General features: G+C 49.7%; 1 protein-coding gene across 1 annotated transcript in view; it reads right to left on the reverse strand.

Annotated features, from left to right (window-relative positions):
* The window catches only part of INPPL1 (inositol polyphosphate phosphatase like 1), a 49,110-nt gene that overhangs the window by 7,464 nt on the left and 19,832 nt on the right, over positions 1-21,814 (reverse strand). Inside the window, exons 3-24 of the mRNA XM_070943046.1 lie at positions 20,881-21,031; positions 20,233-20,353; positions 19,667-19,807; positions 16,930-17,020; positions 15,690-15,779; positions 14,664-14,762; positions 13,373-13,523; positions 12,016-12,122; positions 11,735-11,837; positions 10,871-11,067; positions 9,720-9,837; positions 8,458-8,554; positions 7,276-7,414; positions 6,982-7,081; positions 6,123-6,211; positions 5,321-5,402; positions 4,956-5,045; positions 3,883-3,996; positions 3,022-3,110; positions 2,713-2,800; positions 1,226-1,381; positions 155-242 (exon numbers count right to left, since the gene is read on the reverse strand). Coding sequence (XP_070799147.1) covers positions 155-242; positions 1,226-1,381; positions 2,713-2,800; positions 3,022-3,110; positions 3,883-3,996; positions 4,956-5,045; positions 5,321-5,402; positions 6,123-6,211; positions 6,982-7,081; positions 7,276-7,414; positions 8,458-8,554; positions 9,720-9,837; positions 10,871-11,067; positions 11,735-11,837; positions 12,016-12,122; positions 13,373-13,523; positions 14,664-14,762; positions 15,690-15,779; positions 16,930-17,020; positions 19,667-19,807; positions 20,233-20,353; positions 20,881-21,031 — 2,501 coding nt within the window. The remainder of the gene's footprint in view (positions 1-154; positions 243-1,225; positions 1,382-2,712; positions 2,801-3,021; positions 3,111-3,882; positions 3,997-4,955; positions 5,046-5,320; positions 5,403-6,122; positions 6,212-6,981; positions 7,082-7,275; positions 7,415-8,457; positions 8,555-9,719; positions 9,838-10,870; positions 11,068-11,734; positions 11,838-12,015; positions 12,123-13,372; positions 13,524-14,663; positions 14,763-15,689; positions 15,780-16,929; positions 17,021-19,666; positions 19,808-20,232; positions 20,354-20,880; positions 21,032-21,814) is intronic.

Here is a 21,814-nt window from a genome sequence, read left to right on the forward strand (position 1 = left end):
GTAGAAGTGAATCCTAGTGCAATAGACCTCCTTTCCCGACCAGTTTTCCTTAGCAACTCTCTAAAAAAAAATACCACCTCCGTGTGTTTTGAAATAAACTCTGCCCAGGGCTCCATTTTCCCCCAAATTTCCCATTTCCCCAACTGGGCCTTACTTGGTGTGCTCCAGGTTGGTCCGTGATGCCGGAAGGGGCAGCTTCCCCTTAGCAGCTCCGGTCTCGTCTTTGTCGACGCTGATCCATTCTGAAGAGGAGGAGGATGGAGGACAATCTCAGGGGTGTGTGTGTGTGTGTGTGTGTGTGTGTGTGTGTGTGTGTGAAAGGGTGACACACAGACCCCCCTGCAAAGCACCGCTGGCCCAGAGGGCTCCCTGGGGACTTCTGTCTTCTCTTCCCCATCATGTAAACAAGCAACTGTCTTAGGAATCTAGAAATTGTGTGTGTGTATCTTGAGAAGCTCTGGATTCAGATCTAATCAGTTCTAATCTACCAACGCAGACAGACAAGGAACCACCAAGAAGCCCCTCGCCCATACTGGCAGGGCAAGCCACTTGTATAGAGAGAACAAACCCCCTCCCTTCTAGCACTGACATTGTTCCCTAGTTGGGTCTTGAAATGAGAAGAGCCTGTAGTACAGTGGACTAAAGCACTGTTATTAACATCTGCTGCCTGCAATTACTGCAAGTTCAAATCTCACCAGGCTCAAGGTTGACTCAGCCTTCCATCCTTTCTAAGGTAGGTTAAATGAGGACCCAGTTTGTGGGGGCAATAAGCTGACTTTGTATAAAATATACAAAAATATGAAGGCTATTGCTTAATGCATTGTAAGCCGCCCTGAGTCTCTGGAGAAGGGTGGCATATAAATTAAAGCCAAAAAAAAAAAAAAAATGTCTGCAGAAAAACCACCAAGCTCGGGGAGCACCAAGGACCTCACAGTCCTCCTCCCCCCCCGCCTCTTTCTGCTTTTCCTTCTCCTCCTAGTCCTCCTCTTCCACTCTGCAAACCCCACTCCCTTCTAATACTGATGAGGTTATCTAGTTTGGTAATGAAACATCTGCAAGAAACACACCAAGGTCAGAGCGCACCAAGGACCCCTCGGATCTAACCGGTCTCCCTACTCCAGATCTGTCTTTCATATTATCCAAATGTTGGCTCTTCAGCCCGCCTGCTGAGTAAGCCCCCCCCCCAACACCTCCCATCCACCTCACTCCTCTTCTGCCAACTCACCATACAGCCTCTCACGAGTCCCCATCCGTTCTGCTGGGACCCGAACCCTCATGGACCCCCGAATGTTGCCGGTCTCCTCCCCCCGGTGGGAGAGGTAGGTGAGGAACTGCTGCGCCGTGCTCCCGATCATGGATTTGAGAGCGATGACGCACTCGCCTGGGGAAGGAAGCAACAGAGTCGGTGGGCTGGGAGGCACAAGGAGAGAGGATCTTGTGTTGGATTGACTCTTGGTCAACAAAGTTACTCTTGATGCTTGAAACACAGCTTGAGCGAAGGCCTGAGGAATGGATCTGGGGGATTCACCCTCTCCGAGCTCACAATTTCAGAACTGTGGAGAAGTTGAGCCTCTCAATTCAGTTGGCTTACTTAGGAATCCCTTATTCTGCCACTGATTGAGGGCATCTGTTGTGGCCTGTCGGCCGATGGCCCCTCAGAGGAAGAGGAGGAGGAGGAGGCGTGGGAGTCAGGGTCAGCATCAAGGCAACCTGAGAGCTCCGAGGGGGAAGAGGGAATGGAGCTAGCAGAGAGAGAGAGAGAGAGAGGCGGAGCCTGGGCCGTCTGTCAGCTGTCAGATGGAGAGTCAACAGCCCCCAGGTCTGGAGGTGGCTGATGAGGAGGAGGAGGAGGAACAGCTGGGTCCTGTGCTTGATATGCGGATGCGCAGAAGGCAGAGGAGAGGAGAGCAGTGGAAATCTATGGGCCAGTCCTTGGGACAGAAGAGCCACCACTGCTAGTGAAGCCCCACCCTGGCTCTGGGGAAAAAAGGCAGTGTGGGGAGGTAAATAAATGTGGCAGACAACTATTCATCTCCCTGCCGGATGGACTTGTTAGCCTGAGTTGAGAGAGAAACTTTTTTGCGGGGGCTGCTGGGCTCCTAATAAAGGAATCTTTGAGTTCACTTCAGAGAGTTTGTCGTGTTTGGGGATCCGAGTCAGAACAGCGTCTCAGTTGACCCAATGAATGCTGAATCCCACTTAGCTAATCAAGGTGAACAGGCCAATCAGCCTGCTCATGTCTTCCACCTGTAGCTCTGTGACAATCTACAGTCCAGACAATCTACAGCTGGGCTCCCCAAGTACCATGCTGTGGATCAATACCAGGCCTGTTAAGAACCGGGCCGCACAACATTGAGCAAGCGAGCTCAATGTTTTAACTGCATCTACACAGGATCGTGAAACCATCCCAACCCTGGTCTGTGGAAAAATTGTCATCCATGAAAATGGTCCCTGGTGCCAGAAGGTTAGGGACCACTGATCTACAGAGAAGGCCTAGTCTCCGTGACTTGGAGAAGGTCCATGACCTTGGTGAAACTATGCAGCGATGGCTTCAACGAGGAAAACAGGGTTTCAAGGTGGGGTTTCCCAACCTTGGCAACTGTAAGATGGGTGGACTTCAACTCCCAGAATTGTTCCCTTGCAAAGTGAGCCAGGGGTTTATACAACCAGGACGAGGTCTTGGAGACCCACTCGACTGTTTCAGCTCCTCACCATAGGACTCGTAGCTATCCAGAGACTTGACGGTCAACAAGATGTGCTGGTCTTGCAAGTATTCGATGTCCGAGAGGATCGGCTTGAGCTGTGGACAGAGAAGTCAGAGATGGTGGCCACCTTAGCTAGCGGTGCTCCTGAGGATCAGCGTTGGAGCATCTCCTAATGCAGGGAAGCTTCGAGGTGCTTCTCTTCCAGAACATTCTTTCCTGCCCCCTTCCCATCCTTGCCCCTAAGCTTCTCTCCTCTACCCTTCAAGGACCCTTGCAGCAAATTTGACCTTCTGGTTGATGGGAAGGGAGCACTCACCGTGGGCAGTTGTCTGGAGGACCACTGGACCTTCAAGAAATTGATGTTGTCACTGCTCTGGGAATCGTTCTCAAAGCTCTTTTTGAATTCTAGGAGGAAAAAGAGAAGGAACTAGGCTGAGATGCTTTCAAAACCGAGAACCTGTTTTAAGGCTGGGAAACAGAGACAACATTAGGAAGAAACTCACACTGGCTTCTTCCTAGTTTACTGTGGAAGGCAAACACACGTTCTGGATTCTGCTTATCGCAATATAGCACAGCTCCAGTCCATGACTGGAGTCTTTGTCCAGATTTGGACTACCTTGAAGGGTTATTAGTAAAGGACTCTAGATGTAGTCTCTAACTGCCAAGTAAAGATGTCGTACTTCCCTCTCTACAAAGAAATGGGTGATGCTTGGGAGAAATTTGGAGAATGTTCTGCCAAATCACGAGGACCCATGTGACACAAGTTAAAAAGTCCAGATGACTACCAATGAGTGGAAGAGCAGGGAGAGGTTCGTTTGATGTCTCATAATGGTCACTCTCCAAAGAGAACGTGGCTTCCCAACCTGAGCAACTTTAAGATGTGCGGACTTTACAACTTCAACAATTCTGGTTTTAGTTGTATGTTGGTTTCTACAAGTCCCTGTATTACTATGATATATTTGAACCCAATATTTTCCAATGTTTTTGTAAGTCCACAAAACATGTTGAGTTCCTTCAAATTTCCAACATTTAGTTTCCAACTACACAGTATCCTTAACTCCGTGGGGTCCTTGGTGCTCGGTGGCTTATCAAAAGTTGAGGAGGAAGTTCTGAGTGAAGGACCTCTATAGTTGACTGGAGATCCTTCTTGGCATTCGCACATTATGGGCAACCTCACCTTCCAGACAGGTGGAGTAGAATTCAATGAAGAATTTTGTCCGGCTGGCTGTCTTTACAATGGCTTCGATGCTCTCAAACTCTATGTAGGCCTGGTCTGAGGACTTGGAGAGTCCTAGAGATGGAGAAGAAGGAACGACGTTACTTTCCCCGAATTTGTTTTAATAAAAATGTAAGGCTGCCCTGTTGAATCAGGCCAAAGTCCACCTTAATTCCAGGTTTGTTTCACTCGATGTTGGAGAGCAACCATTCTAATTGTCCTAGACTTCCCGTCGGAAGGAGGGATCAAAGGAAGGATTAGCATGGACTCGTTAGTTCAGGGTGGGGGAACTACGGCCCTTTATGACCTGTGGACTTCAACTCCCAGAATTCCTGAGCCAGCTGACTCAGGAATTCTGGGAGTTGAAGTCCACAGGTTATAAAGAGGACGTAGTTCCCCCACCCCTGCACACAAGAGGGCAAGATATGACTCCCCCATGCCTTTGTGCCTTATCTAGTCTTTCCCTGGACCAACCTGCTAGTCTGGGAAGATTCCTGTAAAATAGGCAGAGAGCAATAAAGTAGCTAGTTTGAACTCTACCCCTGTGGGTCTGGTTGTTCGGGCCCGATACCTGGTGGCCAAATTACCAAATTCCCCCTCCTCCTGCTCCTCCTCCATCACTGATGGTGTTAGCTAGTTTGGTTATGAAACATCTTGAAGAAAACCACCAAGCTCAGAGAACACCAAGGAACCCTGAGCTACAAATATTCTCTCTTACAACAATAATTATTATGTTGCTCCCTGTAATTGGTATTCTGGAGATAACATGTTTTAAAGACTGTAGCCCTCAAGGGACGTCTCCTCGTGGACCTTTGAAAGCAAATCCAGGTTAAATGGATGTAACCATTCTTCCAGGTTGACGATACACTTGTGAAAAAATGCTCTCTACTATTTTAATTTCCTTTCCATCAGGTTTCTTAGATGGCCCCGGATCCTCCTGTCTGGACAGAAGTGAAAAGCCTTTTCCCTGGATAAACTCCTTATCAGATCATTTATTCACACACACAGCACCCAACCCTCTTCTCTGGAAATACCTTTTTTGGAAACGAACTGGGACGTGACTCCAACTTCAAAGGCTGCGAAGACCGGAGAGTGGTCGCTGCTCATGATATCATCCGTACAGCCTGACCAAGAAAAGAAGAGATGCCTTCAACCAGGGTGGGATCTACCCTTCTCCCTGGAGAAGGAGGAGGAGGCTGCAGATGGACCAATGAGCCCCCATGGAACTGGGATGGACAGGAGGCTGGCCAAGGGACTGTCATTCACCCCACAAAGCCTGAAGTAACCTCATAGTTGTATGGGAGAGAAGATGGGGAGATGCTTGCAGATGAAGGTGTCAAGGGTCCAGCTACGACCACATCCAGGGAAGCCCAAAGAGCCACGGTGGCGTGGAACTTACCATAGGAGGTGCTGTTGATGTGTGTCTCTGGGTAGGACTTCCAGAGGATGCGGTCACACCAAGAAGGGACATTGGTCCTGACCTGGGACAGGGAAAACAAGAGACGTTTTGCATATTGGATCAAGAGCACTCCACCATGTTGGCTGGACCAGATTTTTTTTAAAAATAATCCAGGCTCTGAACATGGAGGAAACAGCCAAGTAAACCTCGGTGAGGTCATGTGAGGTTTACAAAATCTATTGGATTCACTCAGAGATGTTTGGAGTCCATTGGTAATACCCACCACAAGGTAGATGGATGTCCTGTTTTTGGCCAAGACAACAAGACCTCAGGAGATGGGAGGTCTCTCCATTTGTTCCTGGGTCACACTGACAGGCTAGAGCAGTGTTTCTCAACCCTGGAAACTTTAAGATGCATCAACCAACTCCCAGAATTCATTAAAAATTAAGATGTGTGAGTTTCAAATTCCAGAATTCATATTTAAGATGCATAGACTTCAACTCCCAGAATTCAACTTTAAGACGGGTGGACTTCAACACCCAAATTCTGGGAGTCCACCTATCTTGAAGTAGCTAAGAATGAGAAAAACTGGGCTGAAGGCTCAGGACACTCGTGCCACATGAAGTGCTTGAAGGAACTCCAGAAAACTCCCATGGTGGGTCTGGATTCTGCAACGGAGCTGGACTCTTTGATGGCTATTCAAGCTGGGTAACCTGCAAACAGAGCATACCTCCACAACTCCCCCCTCCTCCTCCTCCCGAGCCCCCCAAAACCAGCTCCACCTGGACCCCCAGGCACTTACCCCTGTGGGCTTCTGTTTATGCCACACGTAGGTGTCCCGGGAGCCCCTCTCGTAGCGGTAGGTGGGAGGGAAGGTGACTTCCTCCTCACCTGGAAGAGGAAGAACAGGCAATCCTGTCAGACGTTCTGCCCACCTGGTTTTATTAGGGAGGGGCTTTGAGCCAGGGGAGCAGGCTCTTCTTGGAAGGGTAAAGGGGTGGGGGAGCAGGACTTTCTCAGAGAGACCCTCGTGTTCCTGTTCAGGGAAACCTTCAGTTTCACACCTGGGTGCAAGAAAAGCTGCTTTTTGCAGCCATTTTGGCTCTTAAATGTGGACCTTCCCCCCAGAATTGGGGCTCCTAGATCGCCCGTGGCAGGACTGGGCAAATCCTACTCCCTTCTTCCACTGATGATGTTCCCTAGTTGGAACATCATGAAGTGTCTCCAAGAAAACTCCCTCCTAGCATCATTAAATGTTTGCAAGAAAACCACTGAGCTCAGAGAGCACCAAGAACCCCACAATCTTCCTTCTCCTCTCTGCAACCCCCCTTCCCCCCTAGCACTGATGATGTTACCTAGTTGGATCATGAAACATCTGCAAGAAAACAGCCACGCTCAGAGAGCACCAAGGAGCCCACAGTCCTCCTCCTCCCGTCTCCTCCTCTCTTTTTCCTCCTCTCCTCCTCTCCCATCTCCTCTTTTCCTCTTCTCTCCTCAAACCCTCCTCCCCCCCAGCACTGATGACGTTCGCTAGTTGGGTCATGAAACGTCTGCAAGAAGATCACCCAGCTCGGAGAGCACCCTCATTTCAACCCTGAGCGACAAAGGTTCTCCTCTGTCGAGAGCAAGAAGGGATCCCTTTGGTGGGACCGGCTGCTCACTGAATCTCAGGAAGATCTTGTGTTTCTCCTTCTCCAGGTTGAGCTGGTCCACTTTGAGGAGAGGCTCAAACTCCTTGCGGTTGATGTAGTTGAGGATTTCCTAGAGGAGGGGAGAAAAGGGGCGTGTCCCTTTTAATCCGTGGGTCAAGCCCTCCTTCTCAGCCAAGGTCACTCCCCCCAATTGGATTCCCACCGTCTCTGTGGCAACGGAGCGGCCCTCTGTCCATGCTCAGGTGCACCATCCCCTTCTCAATTCCGTCCCCGGCACAGCCCGCCACCCAACGTCGTCCTCACCTGGATGTCCATGTCCAGGCGGTAGTTGAGGTCCCCGAACCAGAAGAGGTGGGTGAAGCGGAGGGAGATATCGAAGGAGCTCAGCTGCTTGTCACCCAGGGCCAGAAGACGCAGGATGTCCAGGTAATTCTGGTTTCTCCTGCAAGGCACAACGGGAGGCCGGAGGTTGTGCTTAATGGGCTCTTGCTCAGGCAGGGAGTCCTCGACTTATGACCACAGCCGAGTCCAAAATTTCTCTCAGGTGAATTTCACCCCGTTTTAACGACCTTTCGTGCCACCGTTGCTAAGCGAATGATTGCAGTTGTTTCATTAGCAACTCCTTTTTTTAAAGTGAATTTGGCTTCCCTGCTAAGTTTGCTTGTCAGAAGGATGCAAACACCAGTCACGTGACCCTGGGACACTTCAACCGTCATAAATATGAGTCAGTGGCCAAGCATCCGAATTTTATTCACAGGGCCATGGGGATGTGGCAATGGTTGTAAGTGTGAAAAATGGTCATAAGTTCGTTTAGGTTACAACAGCAGCAGAAAGAGTGACACCAACCATTCTAAGTTCCCCCAATTCCAGTTTGTCTTAATATGCATGTCTGAATATAGGTAGTCCTTGACTTACAACCGTCCATTTAGTGACCATTTGTAGTTACTGAAAAAAGGTGACTTAGGACCATTTTTCACACTTATGACCATTGTAGCATCCCTATGGTCACATGATTTACATGTGGATGCTTGACAGCTGACTCACCTTTATGACGGGTGAAGTATCCCAGAGTCACATGATCTCCTTTTGCGACCTTCTGACAAGCGAAGTCAGTGGGGAAGCCGGATTCGCTTAATAACAGTGTGACTCATTTAACAACCGTGGTGATTCACTCAACGATGGTGGCTAAGAAAAGTCATAAAATGGAGCAAACTCTTAACGAATGTGTCAACAGAAATTTTGGGCTCAGTTGTGGTCATAAATCAAGGATGACCTGTACTCGTGCTAATTGTGTTGTGTGAATATACAACCTTGTGGTTTGGTGCAATGATGTGACAAGCGCAGGGACGCTTCCAACCACTGGGGGGGGCAATTGGGGGAGGGACTCTCAGTCCACCTTTGACTCCCGCTCAGGGAGAGCCCCAAACTCAACCCCCTTGTACTGTGTTTGGGGGGTGGGTGGGAGGGAGGGAGGAGGGGGCTCACCTGGCGGTCTTCTCGTTGCCGGAGGTGAGGTGGCAGTTGACGAAGCCGAAGGAGGTGCCGTTGAACATGAAGGAGACCCCCACGGCCCCCTTGTTGCCTGCGGAGCAAATGGGAGAGGATGTGCGTTACTCCCTGGTAAGAAACGGTCGAGCTGCCCCACCCTGTAATTTCATATTTAATAATTAGAGAGAGAGAGAGAGAGAGAGAGAGAGAGAGAGAGAGAGAGAGAGAGAGAGAGAGATATGAAACAGACAGAGAGAAATGATAGATAGATAGATATGATAGATCAGAGGTCTTCAAACTTGGCAGCTTTAAGACTTCTGGACTTCAACTCCCAGAAAGCATAGCTGGCTGGAGAATTCTGGGAGTTGAAGTCCACAAGTCTTAAAGCTGCCAAGTTTGAAGACCTCTGCAAGAATGGTCTGGCTGGCTGGGGAATTCTGGGAGTTGAAGTTCTGGGAGTTGAATTCTGGGAGTTGAAGTCCACCCATTCTGGCTGGGGAATTCTGGGAGTTGAAGTCCGTAAGTCTTAAAGCTGCCAAGTTTGAAGACCTCTGCAATAGATAGATAGATAGATAGATAGATAGATAGATAGATAGATAGATAGATAGATAGATAGATAGATATAAATAGAGAGAGAGAGAGATAAAGATAGATAGATAGATAGATAGATAGATAGATAGATAGATAGATAGATAGAGACAGACAGATAGATAGAGATAGATAGATAGAGAGAGAGAGAGAGAGAGAGATAAAGATATAGATAGATAGATAGATAGATAGATAGATAGATAGATAGATAGATAGATAAATAGATAGATATAGATATTTAATTTGTTATCTTGCCTTTATTATTTTTACAAATAATTCAAGGCAACAAACATATCCAGCACACCTTCCTCCTCTTATTTTCTCCATAACAACAATCCTGTGAGGTGGATTGGTTTGAGAGAGAGGGACTGGCCCAAAGTCGCCCAACTGGCTTTCAAGGCAGGACTGAAACTCTCCGTCTCCTGGTAATTGGCCCAAAGTCACCCAACTGGCTTTCACGCCTAAGGCAACACTAGAACTCTCCGTCTTCCAGTTCCTAGCCAGGCACCTTAACCAGTCAACCAAACTGGCTCTCGTGAAGCCGCCCTGCCTCTTGCAGGAGAGGGTCTGACGTGGTCCTGAAACCACTCCAGCATGGCACTCTGGGCCCATCCTCCTGAGAAGAGAGCGCAGCACAGCCCCTTCCCCTTCCCCGACGGACGGCTCCTTACCCAGAGTGTTGGCGATGCCGGTTTTGACGCTGGAGGTGCCAACGTGGCTGATCCGATTCTCGTGCTCCGGCTTCACCAGGACGGCTATTTTGATGTTCCAGAGGGACTGCATGGCGATCTGCAGGGACATTGAGAGGGGGGGCTTCAATTGGGGGACAGAGGAGACCCCTGTGGGCTGTGTGTGAAGCCACAGCTTCCCTCCTCAAGGACTTCGCTGGTGTTGCAGCGTTTCTGGTGTTTTTCTGTCTGTCACTTCCAACCGGACCCCCGTTGACACTCTCCCCCTCACCCAGAGAGGATGGTGCACGGGCTGCTGCAAGAGGTGACTTCACCCCCCAAAGTCCCCTGTCCTGGCAAAGCTGGCACCAGGAGCCGACAGGCCGTCTTTGTGTAGCCACTATAATAGGAACTTTGATTGCCTCCCAATCGAAGTTGTGTGGGAAAGACAACTGCAATCAAGACAAGCCATCGCAATTGATAAGCATCAGTCTTCGCCAGGCCGGGAAGCCAGAGATGGTGCGATGGTCCAGCTGACCCACAGAGAGACTGTTGTGGCCTGTCGGCGGATGGCCCCTCCAGCAGCCGACTCAGAGGAGGAGGAGGAGGGGGCGTGGGAGTCAGGGTCAGCCTCAAGGCAACCTGAAAGCTCCGAGGGGGAAGAGGGAATGGAGCCGGCAGAGAGGGAAACAGAGGCAGAGCCTGGACCGTCCATCAGCCGTCAGATGGAGAGTCAACAGCCCCCAGGAGGTCTGGAGGTAGCTGATGAGGAAGAGGAGGAACAGCTGGGTCCTGTGCCTGATATGCAGATGCGCAGAAGGCAGAGGAGAGGAGAGCAGTGGAAATCTATGGGCCGGTCCTTGGGATGGAAGAGCCACCGTTGCAAGCAAAGCCCCACCCTAGCTCCAGGGATAAAAGGCAGTGGGGGGAGATGAATAGATGGGACAGACAACTATTCATCTTCCGGACAGACGGAATTCTTAGCCTGCAGTGAGAGAGAAACTTTTTGCCGGGGCTGCTGGTGCTCCTAATTAAAGGAATCTTTGAGTTCACTTCAGAGGGCTTGTCGTCTTTGGGGAGCCGGGTCAGAACAGAGACCCTGGGGGGGCGGAGAGAAGGAATGGGGACCCCTCCCACAAGTCCTGCGCACCCACCAGCCGGTACTCGATCTCCGTGAAGTCCTTGAGGGCGCTGCGTGTGACATCCACCCACTCCTTGTCCCCCATGGAGTTCTCTTGGGTGCCAAAGACATAGATGTCGTGGGGGATGGAGACGGTCATCTCGTCCAGGGTCTTGCCCAGCCCCTTCGAGGCAAACCAGGAGGCGATGTTCTTGGATGGGGGGACGCTGCCTGCGGGGGGAGAGAGGAGGGAGGCTGATTAGGAGGTCTTGGATGGAGTTCAGGGTGGAGAAGCGGGTTGCCACACCTTTTCAGGCCAAAATTTGTATTGTGAGCCTTCCCAGAGTTTCCTTGGGTATTGATATCGGAAGCATATAAATTTAATTAAAGGAAGGAAGGAAGGAAGGAAGGAAGGAAGGAAGGAAGGAAGGAAGGAGGGGGGAGGGAGGGAGGGAGAGAAAGAGAGAGAGAGAGAGAAAGAAGCCGAGAGAGAGGAAGGAAGGAAGGAAAGATTTTGTGTACCTTTATCCATACAGTTTTCAAGAAGGGACTGGACAGCCACTAGTCCAGAATGGTATAAGGGGCTGGACTAGAAGACCTCCAAGGTCCCTTCTAATTCTAGGATTTCTATGGCTAAGCCCTTTTTCCCCTCTTAGCCCCATCAAACCCTTCCAACTCCCCATGGGCCCCTGTTTGAAAAGCCCCCCATGTTAATGAAGGTGCTTTCTCTTGGCAGGCATCAAAGCCTTTTCCTGGCAGTGAGACTGAAGGGGCTTCTGGCTTCCGGCTCCAGCTTTCAGCTCTGGATTGCTGGGACGTCTCCTGCTCAGATTCTCCCCCAAATCTCCCCAACTCCAGAAGCCCCTCCTCCTGCCCGCTTCCCCCTCACCCGGCTCACCCATGTTCCAGGTGCCAATGAAGACGGAGATCATGTCCGGCTCATCCTGGCTGGAGTGCCAGTTCTTCATCAGCTGCAGCAGCTGGCAGAAGGCCTCTCGCTTCTGGAGGGGGAGGGGGGGACAAGGAAGCCCCAGTTGGTTGGGGGGAGCCAAAGCATTCCCCACTTTGCTTCACAACTGGACACACACCCAGTTGGGAGTCCAGCAGGAAGAATCAGCCGCCTTTCTGTGAGCAGCACATCTGCAACTGGCATCTTACATTGAGGTCATCCAAACTCACCCTGGCGCTGACGAAGACGAAGTCCTTCCGCTGAGTCTTGTCCTTCTCTTTCTCAAAGACGATCCCCAGTTTATTCTGCACCCGCTGGGATTTGATCAGCTGACGGACTGGGAGGAGGAGGAGAGGGAGGAGGGGTGGGTGGCCAAGAAACACAGATTCCCTCTTTCCCATCAACCCATCCCCAGGAATTGACTGTACAGGTAGTCCTCCACTTACAACCCTTCGTTTAGTGACTGTGAGAAGTTACAACAGCACTAAAAAAAGTGACATGAATGCTTTTCACTTAACACCCATTGCTGCATCCCCCTGGTCACATGAGATCTGGCTGCTTGGCCACCGGTTCATTTTTATGACGGTCTCAGTGTCCCGGGGTCATGTGATCACTTTTTTGTGAACTTCAGACAAACAAACTCAATGGGGAAGCCAGATTCACTTAACAACTGTGGCAAGAAAGGTCATGAAATGGAGCAAAACTCACTGAACAAGTGTCTCGCTTAACCCCAGAAATTTTGGGCTCAATTGCAGTCATAAGTCAAGGACCACCTTCTAGTCATATGAGAGTTAGGGTCAGAAAATCTGGACGTGAGCAAAACTAGAAAGAGATGGAAACTGGGCCCCCCCAGACAAAAGAGGAAGGGCCACCCAGACCCTTGCACAGCTCAAGGAGAAGAAGAAAAGGATGGAGAATTCTTCCACAATGGCTTTTTCTTTCTCTGGAATAAACTTCCTTATCAGAAGTTCTGGATTCTTCTCCACCGGTAGTCCTCAAATTACAACAATTGAGCCCTAAGTTTTTGTTGTTGCTAAGTGAGACATTGGTTTTGCCCCATTTTGCGACCTTTCTTGCCACAGTTGTTAAATGAATCATTGGAGGGATTAACTTAGTCACAGGGCTGTTAAATGAATCTGGCTTCCCCAGTGACTGTGCTGGTCAGGAGATCCCGTCATCCCGGGACACACACAAACACACACAAATAAAGAAACAAACAAACAAATGCATGCATACATACAAACATACATACATGCCAGTTGCCAAGCACCTGGATTTTGATCACCTGACCATAAGGATGCTGGAACTGTAGTAGTAAGCATAGAAAATGGCTCTAAGTCACTTTTTTCACGGGCATTGTAACTTCAAATGGTCACTAAATGAGTGGTCGTAAATTGAGGACTATCTGTAGTTGTTTCTAGTCTAGCCTGCTGGGCAGAAGCCCCTCCATCCTGCATCAATTTCCATTTAGAGGTTGGCAAACCTTGGATACCCAACCAGAACTTTGAGAAGGTGGGAAGCGAGCCAGACCATCCGCTGAAGGACCAGCTCAGGTTTGCAGACCGAAGCGGGTGGGAGCGGACTTACTCTTCTCGTGGGTGAAGGTATTCCAGTCCTCCTGGGAGTCCTTCTGCTTCTTTAGGACCACCAACTTCCCCCCTTCCACGTCCACACTTAAGGTGTACTTTTGCGACTTCCCGATTTTGGTCAGATCGCCCAAGGTCAGGTCCAGCTTCACCTGAAAGCAGGCATAGTTGTGAGACACACTCTGACACACAAGGCTGAACATGTTTGGTGGGACAGAGGACTACAAAGCAAGGGCAGGGAGATGAATGGAGGGAAAGATAACCTCCAACTCAAAGCAGAGTGGCAGACTCATTGAGGACAAAAACACGTAAGGGTATGTGGGAAAGACCTTGAGAGAGGGAAGAAAAGAGATTCAGGCTAGGGGAGCAGTCAAATAAGAGACAGCTTAGTCCTCAGCTGCACAATGGGAGGAGAAAGAAACTCAGAAAGGAAGGAACTTCCATTGCTTCTCAGACTGTAAAAGAGATGGCGGGAGATTGGTACTTTCAAACTTGCAAGATTCTGTTAATGTAACTTTGCAATAAAATTAGCTCCGCTGGTCACATTTTTTGTCTGGACCATCTGGGAAGGCAGCTTTACAAAGAGATCCATTTCATTTGCCTTCCTATGATGGAGACTTCTGGGACTACAATACCCAGAATTCCAGAACAGCAGGGTGGGTTGAGCACCTGCAGAGAGTTCCCAAAGGTGTCTTTTCAAGAGGCAGCTGGACTTTCTGGTTATTCTTTGAAGACGTTTTGCTTCTCATCCAAGAAGCTTCTTCAGCTCTGACTGAATGGAAGGATTTATATTCGTGTCAGAGCTGAAGAAGCTTCTTGGATGAGAAGCAAAATGTCTTCAAGGAAAAACCAGAAAGTCCAGCTGCCTCTTGAAAAAAAGACTTTTGGGACAACTGTGACATGGATGGCTGAGAATCTCCATAGACATTTAATCTTACCGTCTATCTAAGGCTCCATAAAAGGAATCTTAATTTCTATCCAGATGACACATGACTATCACATGTCTCTTATTGATATTATGATTATGATTATCATTCTGTTGCTTTGCATGTACATTGACAGCAGACAAATTCCTTGTGTGCCTAATCTCTCTTGGTCAAATAAAGTATTCCATTCCATTCCATTCCATTCCAATCCAATCCATTCCAATCCAATCCAATCCAATCCAATCCAATCCAATCCAGCCTCTTGGTTCCTCAAGAAATCATGTTTAAATATTGCCCAGTGTTTTTCAGGCTTCAGGGTTTAAAAAAACCAGATTCACATCCAGCCTCCCAGTCCTCATCCCTCACCTCGAATGTCTGAACCGGGATACTCTTCACTTTGCGGAAACATGGCTGAGCCTGTCCAGGCTGGGCGGTGGAGCTCATGTCTTGGAGAGCTTTGAGGGCCTACAAGAGATACAACGGCAGTTCAACACGGGGCCTCCACACCAGCCTCCTCAAACCACCCCCTTGCTCCCTTCATTCATCGGTACCTCAAAGTCTTCGGCCCCCTTTTCCCACCCCTCCTAATCCTTTTCCAAGGAATCCCAGAGATTGGAGTTCCTGCCGTCTTTCCAAATGTCCACCTGCTGCTTTCTGCTTCCTTGTAGGAAGTGCTAATTCTCCTGCCCAACATCACTTGGTCCTTGGAAATCTATTTTGACCTTTCCCAATTGGTTCCCACCAGAAACTGGCTGTGGATGATGGGCTTGAGAGGCTAATTTGTAGAAAGCACCCCAACTGGGCACACGGCTGGTCTAACTGCTCAGGTTAAAACAACACAAAACTTTCCCTTACAAACAGGTAGTCCTGGATTTATGACCATAATTGGGACTGGAATTTACGTTGTTAAGCAAGGTGAATTGCACTTAATTTTACAACCATTTTTTTGCCATGGTTGTTAAGTGAATCATTGCAGTTAAGTGAATCTTGTGGTCAGTAAGGGAATACAACATCTCCCATTGACTTTGCTCGTAAGAAGCCAGCTGGGAAGGTGGCAAGAGGGGATCACGTGACAACTCCCATAAATATATGCCAGTTGCCACGCAACCAAATTTTTCTTGCATGACTGGAGGTTGTGTGAAAAATGCTCATAAGTCACCATGTTCAGTTCTGTTGTAATTTCAAACGGACACTAAACAAGTATAGGACCACCTACATTAGGGAATTTAAGCTCAATGGATGGTACCGACTAGAGAGAGTTCTGAAGCTCTTGGAGAGGAGATCCTGCTGGGCTCCCTTGGGGGGAGCATCGTTTGGGGGTCAGGACAGCTGCCCGAAGAGACCCTTGGATGCTCTTCAGCCCAAGATAGGTGAGGCTAGGAGAAGACTTACCTTCTTCTCAATATTAGAGAGGAAGTCCTTCAAAATGGACAGCTTCAGGACCAAACTGTCCAACTCCTGCTCTCCTGTCTGCCCGGCAGTCTGGAAGTGAACAAGATGGAGTTTTGAAAAGCCAAAGGTTCAAGGTGGAGACTTAGAGGCCCCAGATAGTCCAAGGGTGCCAGAATCGAATTGGGTCCAAATATTCCAGGTCACCTTCTAAGCTCCCTCAGCTCATCCTCAACAACGACAGCCGAGAGGAATAACAGAATAACAGGGTAGGGAGGGACCTTGGAGGTCTTATCGTCCAACCAAGGAAAGCGACTCCTGCCCAGGATTATCTGCTGCAGAGACATGGAGGGAGTCAAAATGACTAACCCCCACCCATACAAGTTGTTTGTCACTTTCATTTGGGGATGGGGAGATCACAGTAATTAAAAAACCCAGCCCCCATCTTATTTGTTGATGGTTCCTGTAGTCTTTCCACCAGCCCACAATGGAATAAACACAAAAACATACTAAGGACACAACACTGGTAGCAAAAGACTTCAAATAATCCTGACATTGCTTACGAAAAACCCACTTATGATGAGCTGGAGGATTTTCCAGGTAACAATGTTCACCCTGTCCCTTCCACCAGGAGACTCGCCCCAAACCTATCTCCAGACAAAGCTGCATTCTAAAGACCTATTTGGGCAGTGTCGCCTATGAGGACATCTGATGGAATTCCAGAATCTAGGGATGGAAGAGCCCTTGGTGGTCTTCTAATCTACCCATTTGGTAAGGCAAGATATCCTCAGATCACCCCCATAGAAACATCTGCCTGAACTTCAGGTGAAACCTCCAGAGATGGAGCATCCATAACTCCAGAAGGCCAGCTGTTCTCTTGCTTCATAGCCTACATCAGGGGTCCCCAAACTTGGCAGTTTTAAGACTTGTGGACTTCAACTCCCAGAATTCTCCAGCCAGCTGTGCTGGGAGTTGAAGTCCACAAGTCTTAAACCTGCCAAGGTTGACAAACATTGGCCTACAATCACCACACAACACAATAGTTTTTCCACCCTGCCCTGGGGAGGGAAGGAAAACTTGGGCCAAGAGACCTCCAAAAACCAAGGACCAGAGCAAATGGAAGGCTGTCAATCCCCCAGATCCCTCTGTTGAAGAAGTGCCATGCATTGCCCCAGACCTGCAAAAATTCTCCCTTCCTTGAGACACCTCGGTGGCCCTTTCATCTCACGCGAGCAACGTTTACCTGCTGCAGGATCCGAGACACCATCGGGGAGCTTTGCTGGTCAAACACCTTGGACAAGATCTCCAGGCCTGCTAAGACTTTGTCCACCTCACTGGAAGGAGAAAAGACACGGAGGAGTCAGCCTCCTGTTGCCTGCAGACCCCCAAGCTGGGTTCCTTTGCAGAAGACTTTATTTAGAAAATGTATATGGCCGCCCAACTCTCTCATGGTGACTCTGGGCGGTTTACACAAGTAGAACCCCAAATACAAAATCCATCAGGTCCCACTCCTCTGGCAACAGCAATCACTCCAACCCCTGGATGGGCTTCGTATCCCTCTGAGGGATCTCCATGCCCATTGGCAAAACCACGTCTTCAGGGCCTCTCAAAAGAGGATGAAGGTGGGGGCCAGTTTTATCTCCACAGGGATGATGTTCCACAGGGAGGGAGCCACAGCGGAGAAGGCCCTTCTTCTCGATCCGACCAGATGGACCTTCTTAAAGAGGGGGGACTCATAACATCTGCCTCTCCGTTCTGGTGGATCAGGTGGATGTAACTTGGGAAAAAATGGTCCTTCAAGCAACAGGGAGGGAACCACCATGGAGAAGGCCCTTCTTCTAGGTCCCACAAGATGGACCTCCTTAAGGGAGGGGACCCCTAACATCTCCTGCCTCCCCCACTTTGGTGGGACGGGTAGATATGACTGGGAAAAGATGGTCTTTAAAAATAACCGGGAGGAAGCCACCACAGAAAAGGCCCTTCTCCAGTGTACTGGAAGGCTAATCCAATCGTGTGGGTTGTAGACCTCTCTTGCCTTCTTCTCAGTCCCACCAGATGGACCTCCTTAAAGGGTGGGGGGGGTGTCTCGTAACATCTCCTGCCTCCCTGCTCTGGTGGATCAGGTGGATGTAACTGGGAAAAGATGGTCTTTAAAAATAACAAGGAGGGAGCCACCATGGAGAAGGCCTTTCTTCTCAGTCCCACCTCTTTAAGGGAGGGGCCCAGTGGTGGGATTCAGCCGGTTCGTACTGGTTCAGGCGAACTGGTAGCAGAGATTGCAGGTGGGCCCACCCACTCGCCCCGGTGTAAAGGCGTCCTATTTAGCCATGTTTCCGAGGCCGGGTACATGCGTGGGAGGCGTGCACATGCATGAAGTGAGCGTGCGTGAGGCAAACTGGTGGTAAGAATATGTGAAACCGACCACTGGAGGGGCCCTATACCATCCCCTGCCTGCCTGCTCTGTTGAAGTTCACAAGCCTTAAAGTTAAAAATGAAAGTTGAAGTTGAAATTCAGAAGCCTTAAAGGCTCCAAGGGTGAAGGGCTCCATATGAAGAGAAAAGCCTTCATCTGTCTGGAGCGTGGCTCAGCTGCTGGAGGTCTCTCCGGCAAAGGCCGACGTTGGCCAGAAGAGCGAGACACCCTGTAATTTCCTCTCCCACCACGGAGGTAATTGCTCTGAAATGCTACACCCCGGATTTCTAACTGGAGGACATGCCAAAGCAAAAAATAATGCAAGGCGGAATTAAAATATACCGCTCGGCCCATTGTGCTGCGTAAGCAAATTCCAGCGTAGCCTTAGAAATGGGTTGTCTAGCCAAATAAATTATTTCGGGCTGGATGCTAACAGCTCAAGATCGCTGAAGTGAATCGCCAGAGAAGTCCCGTTCTCGGAACTCGGAAAGAATCAACGTTTCCAGTTTCAGGGATCCATCATGTGCCGTGAATGAGTTCGGGTCCTTTTTTCCCCCTTGGAGCGTGTTGTCTATAGCAGCGGTCTCCCACCTTGGCAGCTTTAAGCCTGGCGGACTTCATCTCCCAGAATTCCCCAGTCAGCAAAGCTGGGAATTCTGGGAGTTGAAGTCCGCCAGGCTTAAAGCTGCCAAGGTGGGAGACCTCTGGTCTATAGGACCCCACCGGAGTCCGTTTATTCCTCCAAGCTTTTGGGCTGATGCTGAAGCTCATCATCAGGGAATAATAGAACCACAGAGCTTGGAGGGACCTTGAAGGCAAGTTGTTCCACTGATAGTTTAATAGAATAACAGAGTTTGAAGGGACTTCAGAGGCCATCTAGTCCAACCCCTTGCTCAAGCAGGAGACCCTATACCATTCCGGACAAAGGCTGTCCAATCTCTTCTTAAAAACCTCTAGTGATGGAGCCCCCACAACATCTGGAGGCAAATGGTTCCATTGGTTAATTGTTCTCACTGTCAGGAAATTTCTCCTTAATTCTAGACTGGTTGACGTTGAGGGAACATTGGGCTGTTCTACGCCTTGTATTCATAGAGTTCCAGGTGGTAGGTTGCATTAGTTGTTGATTAGGGTGTTGAGGCATGGCTATTATGTTCTCTGTGTGCCCTCGGCTCCAAAGTACAGGTAGTCCTCAACTTATAACAGTTCATTTAATGACCATCAAAGAAAAAAGTCACTTATGATTGTTTTTCAAGCAAAGCCAATGAGGAAGCCAGATCCACTTAACAACCGTGTGACTAACTTAACAAATGCAATGATTCACTTAACAACGGTGGCCAGAAAGGTCATAAAATGGGGCAAACCTCACTTAACAAATACTTCATTGAGCAACGTTAACTTTGGGTTTATGTGGTCATAACTCGAGGACTACCTGTATCTGACAGGCTGGTATTAAATCAGCATCCCTATTAACCGACAAAAGGGGCCCCTTTCCCAGGCTCCAGTCATTCCTCTGGCTCTTTTTGTCCCTGCTCGGCCGACAATCGTAGTCTTGTGCTGATGGCCTCACCTGTGCAGGCGCCTGCAGGACGTGACGAGCGTTTTGTTGAGGTGGGGCAGGTTGCTGGCCCCTCCCTTCACGGCCTCCAAGTCCAGGGAGTAGCTGCCTTTCAGGTATTCGTGGGAAATGGTGCTGAGTCCATTGGTGGGGCTGGAAGGCAAAAAAGGAGACCTCGTGTTTCAGCACAACGTCCAGCTCCTGGGGCAGGAAGGGAGGTTTTATGCCAGGGTTTCTTGGTGGAGAAGCCAAGCTCTCTTGAGTGAGTGCAGGGAGTCCTCAACTTACAACCATTTTGGGATTGAAAAAAGTGACTCACAATCGGTCCTCGCACTTACAACCACTGCGGCATCCCCACGATCACATGACCAAAATTCAACCAGCATTTCTTGCAGCGATCTTATGATAAGCAAAGCCACCGAGTCAAGGAAGCCTGGAGATGGGTGGGTCTTAGCCTAGATGGTGGGGGGGGAAGGGGGGGCGCATACATCTGTGGGTTGAGATGGGCGGGTGGTCCAATGCAGCAGGGCAGGACTCCTCTTCTTCTCCCTGCCCTTCGAGCGTAGGATCTGCCTTACCTTTCGAGGGCTCTGTCCTGCACTGCAGGGGTGTTTGTCATCAAGATGGAGGTGCTGCTGCCCCCAGGAATGCTGGTGGAGCCCGAGCGGGGGGGCAAGGGGGGCTTGTCGTCCTCCCCATCTGCAAGAGAGAAGATCAGCTGAGACGGCCTTCCCAGAACAAGAAGGAATAGCGGAGGGAAGGGAAGAGGAAGAGGCAAAGAAAGAGGAAGGGAAGAGGAAGAAGGAAGCAAGGGGGAAGAGAAAGAGGGAGGGAGGGAGGGAAGGGAATGAAAGAAAAAAAGAATAGAAGGGAGGGAGGGAGGGCCTTGGTGGCGCAGCAGACTAAAGTGCTGTTAAGTAACACCAGCTGCCTGTAATTACTGAGAGTTCAAATCTCACCAGGCTCAAGGTTGACTCAGCCTTCCATCCTTCCGAGGTAGGTAAAATGAGGACCCGGTTTGTGGGGACAATAAGCTGACTTTGTATAAAAAAGAACACCGCTTGGGGGGAGGCCAAAAGCCCTACTAAACAGGTATATACAAAAGTATGAAGGCTATTGCTTAACTCATTGTAAGCCGCCCTGAGTCTCCAGAGAAGGGCGGCATATAAATTGAACCAATCAATAAATAAGTAAATCAATCAATAAGGGGAAGGGCTGATGGGTACCGGAGTAGTCCCTCTCCTCCGCATTCTCTTTCTCCTTCTCCCGTTCCACAGGGAAGAGCAGAGTGCAGGCCAGGCCCTGGTTGGGCTGCAGGTAAAGGGCAATCAGCTCGCTCAGCGTCTTGAAACGTCGCACCGGGACTCCCTGGGACGTCTGTGGGAAGAAAAGGACACCGTCCAGCAGGCGGAAGAACCAGAGTCCCCTGGACCCGGCCTCCGGGAGGAACTGCCTGCCAGTTGAAAAGAGTGGACACCGGGATCCCATCTAAGACCTGGCAGGACTGGGGAGGGCAGCTTGGGGGCACTGGGTTGGAGAAGGGTGAACTAAGCAATCTCTCTCTCTCTCTCTCTCTCTCTCCCCCACTCTCTCGATTAGGTGGTGCACAATAGCAGTCTTCCAGTATTTGAGGGGCTGCCCAAAGCAGAGGAGGGGCTCCACCCATTCTCCAAAGCCCCTGAAGGCAGGACAAGAAGCGACGGATGGAAACTCATCAAGGAGAGAAGCAACCTGGAACTAAGGAGGAATTTCCTGACAGTGAGGACAATTAACCAGTGGAACAGCTTGCCACCAGAAGCTGTGGGTGCCTCCATCACTGGAGGTTTTGAAAAAAAGACTGGATGGCTATTTGTCCAGGATGGTACAAGTTCTCCTGTTTCAGCAGGGGGATGGACTAGAAGACCTCTAAGGTCCCTTCCAACTCTGTTATCCTGGAGTTTGGGGGCCTGTCCTGGTTGTGGTTAAGGTACAAGCTAGAAAGCAAGAAGCCATGAGTTCAAGACCCACCTTAGCCATGAAAGCTTTGGGTCAATCACCAGGAGACTGTGAGTTCTAGTCCTGCTTTAGCCATGGAGACTGTGAGTTCTAGTTCCATTTTAGGCATGAAAGCCAACTGGGTGATTTGGGGGCAGTCAGCAGGAGACAGTGAGTTCTAGTCTT

Source organism: Pituophis catenifer, unplaced genomic scaffold (genome assembly GCF_029215685.1).
Source record: "Pituophis catenifer annectens isolate HBS135680 unplaced genomic scaffold, rPitCat1.0.hap2 SCAF_4, whole genome shotgun sequence".
NCBI classification, from domain to species: Eukaryota; Metazoa; Chordata; class Lepidosauria; order Squamata; family Colubridae; genus Pituophis; species Pituophis catenifer.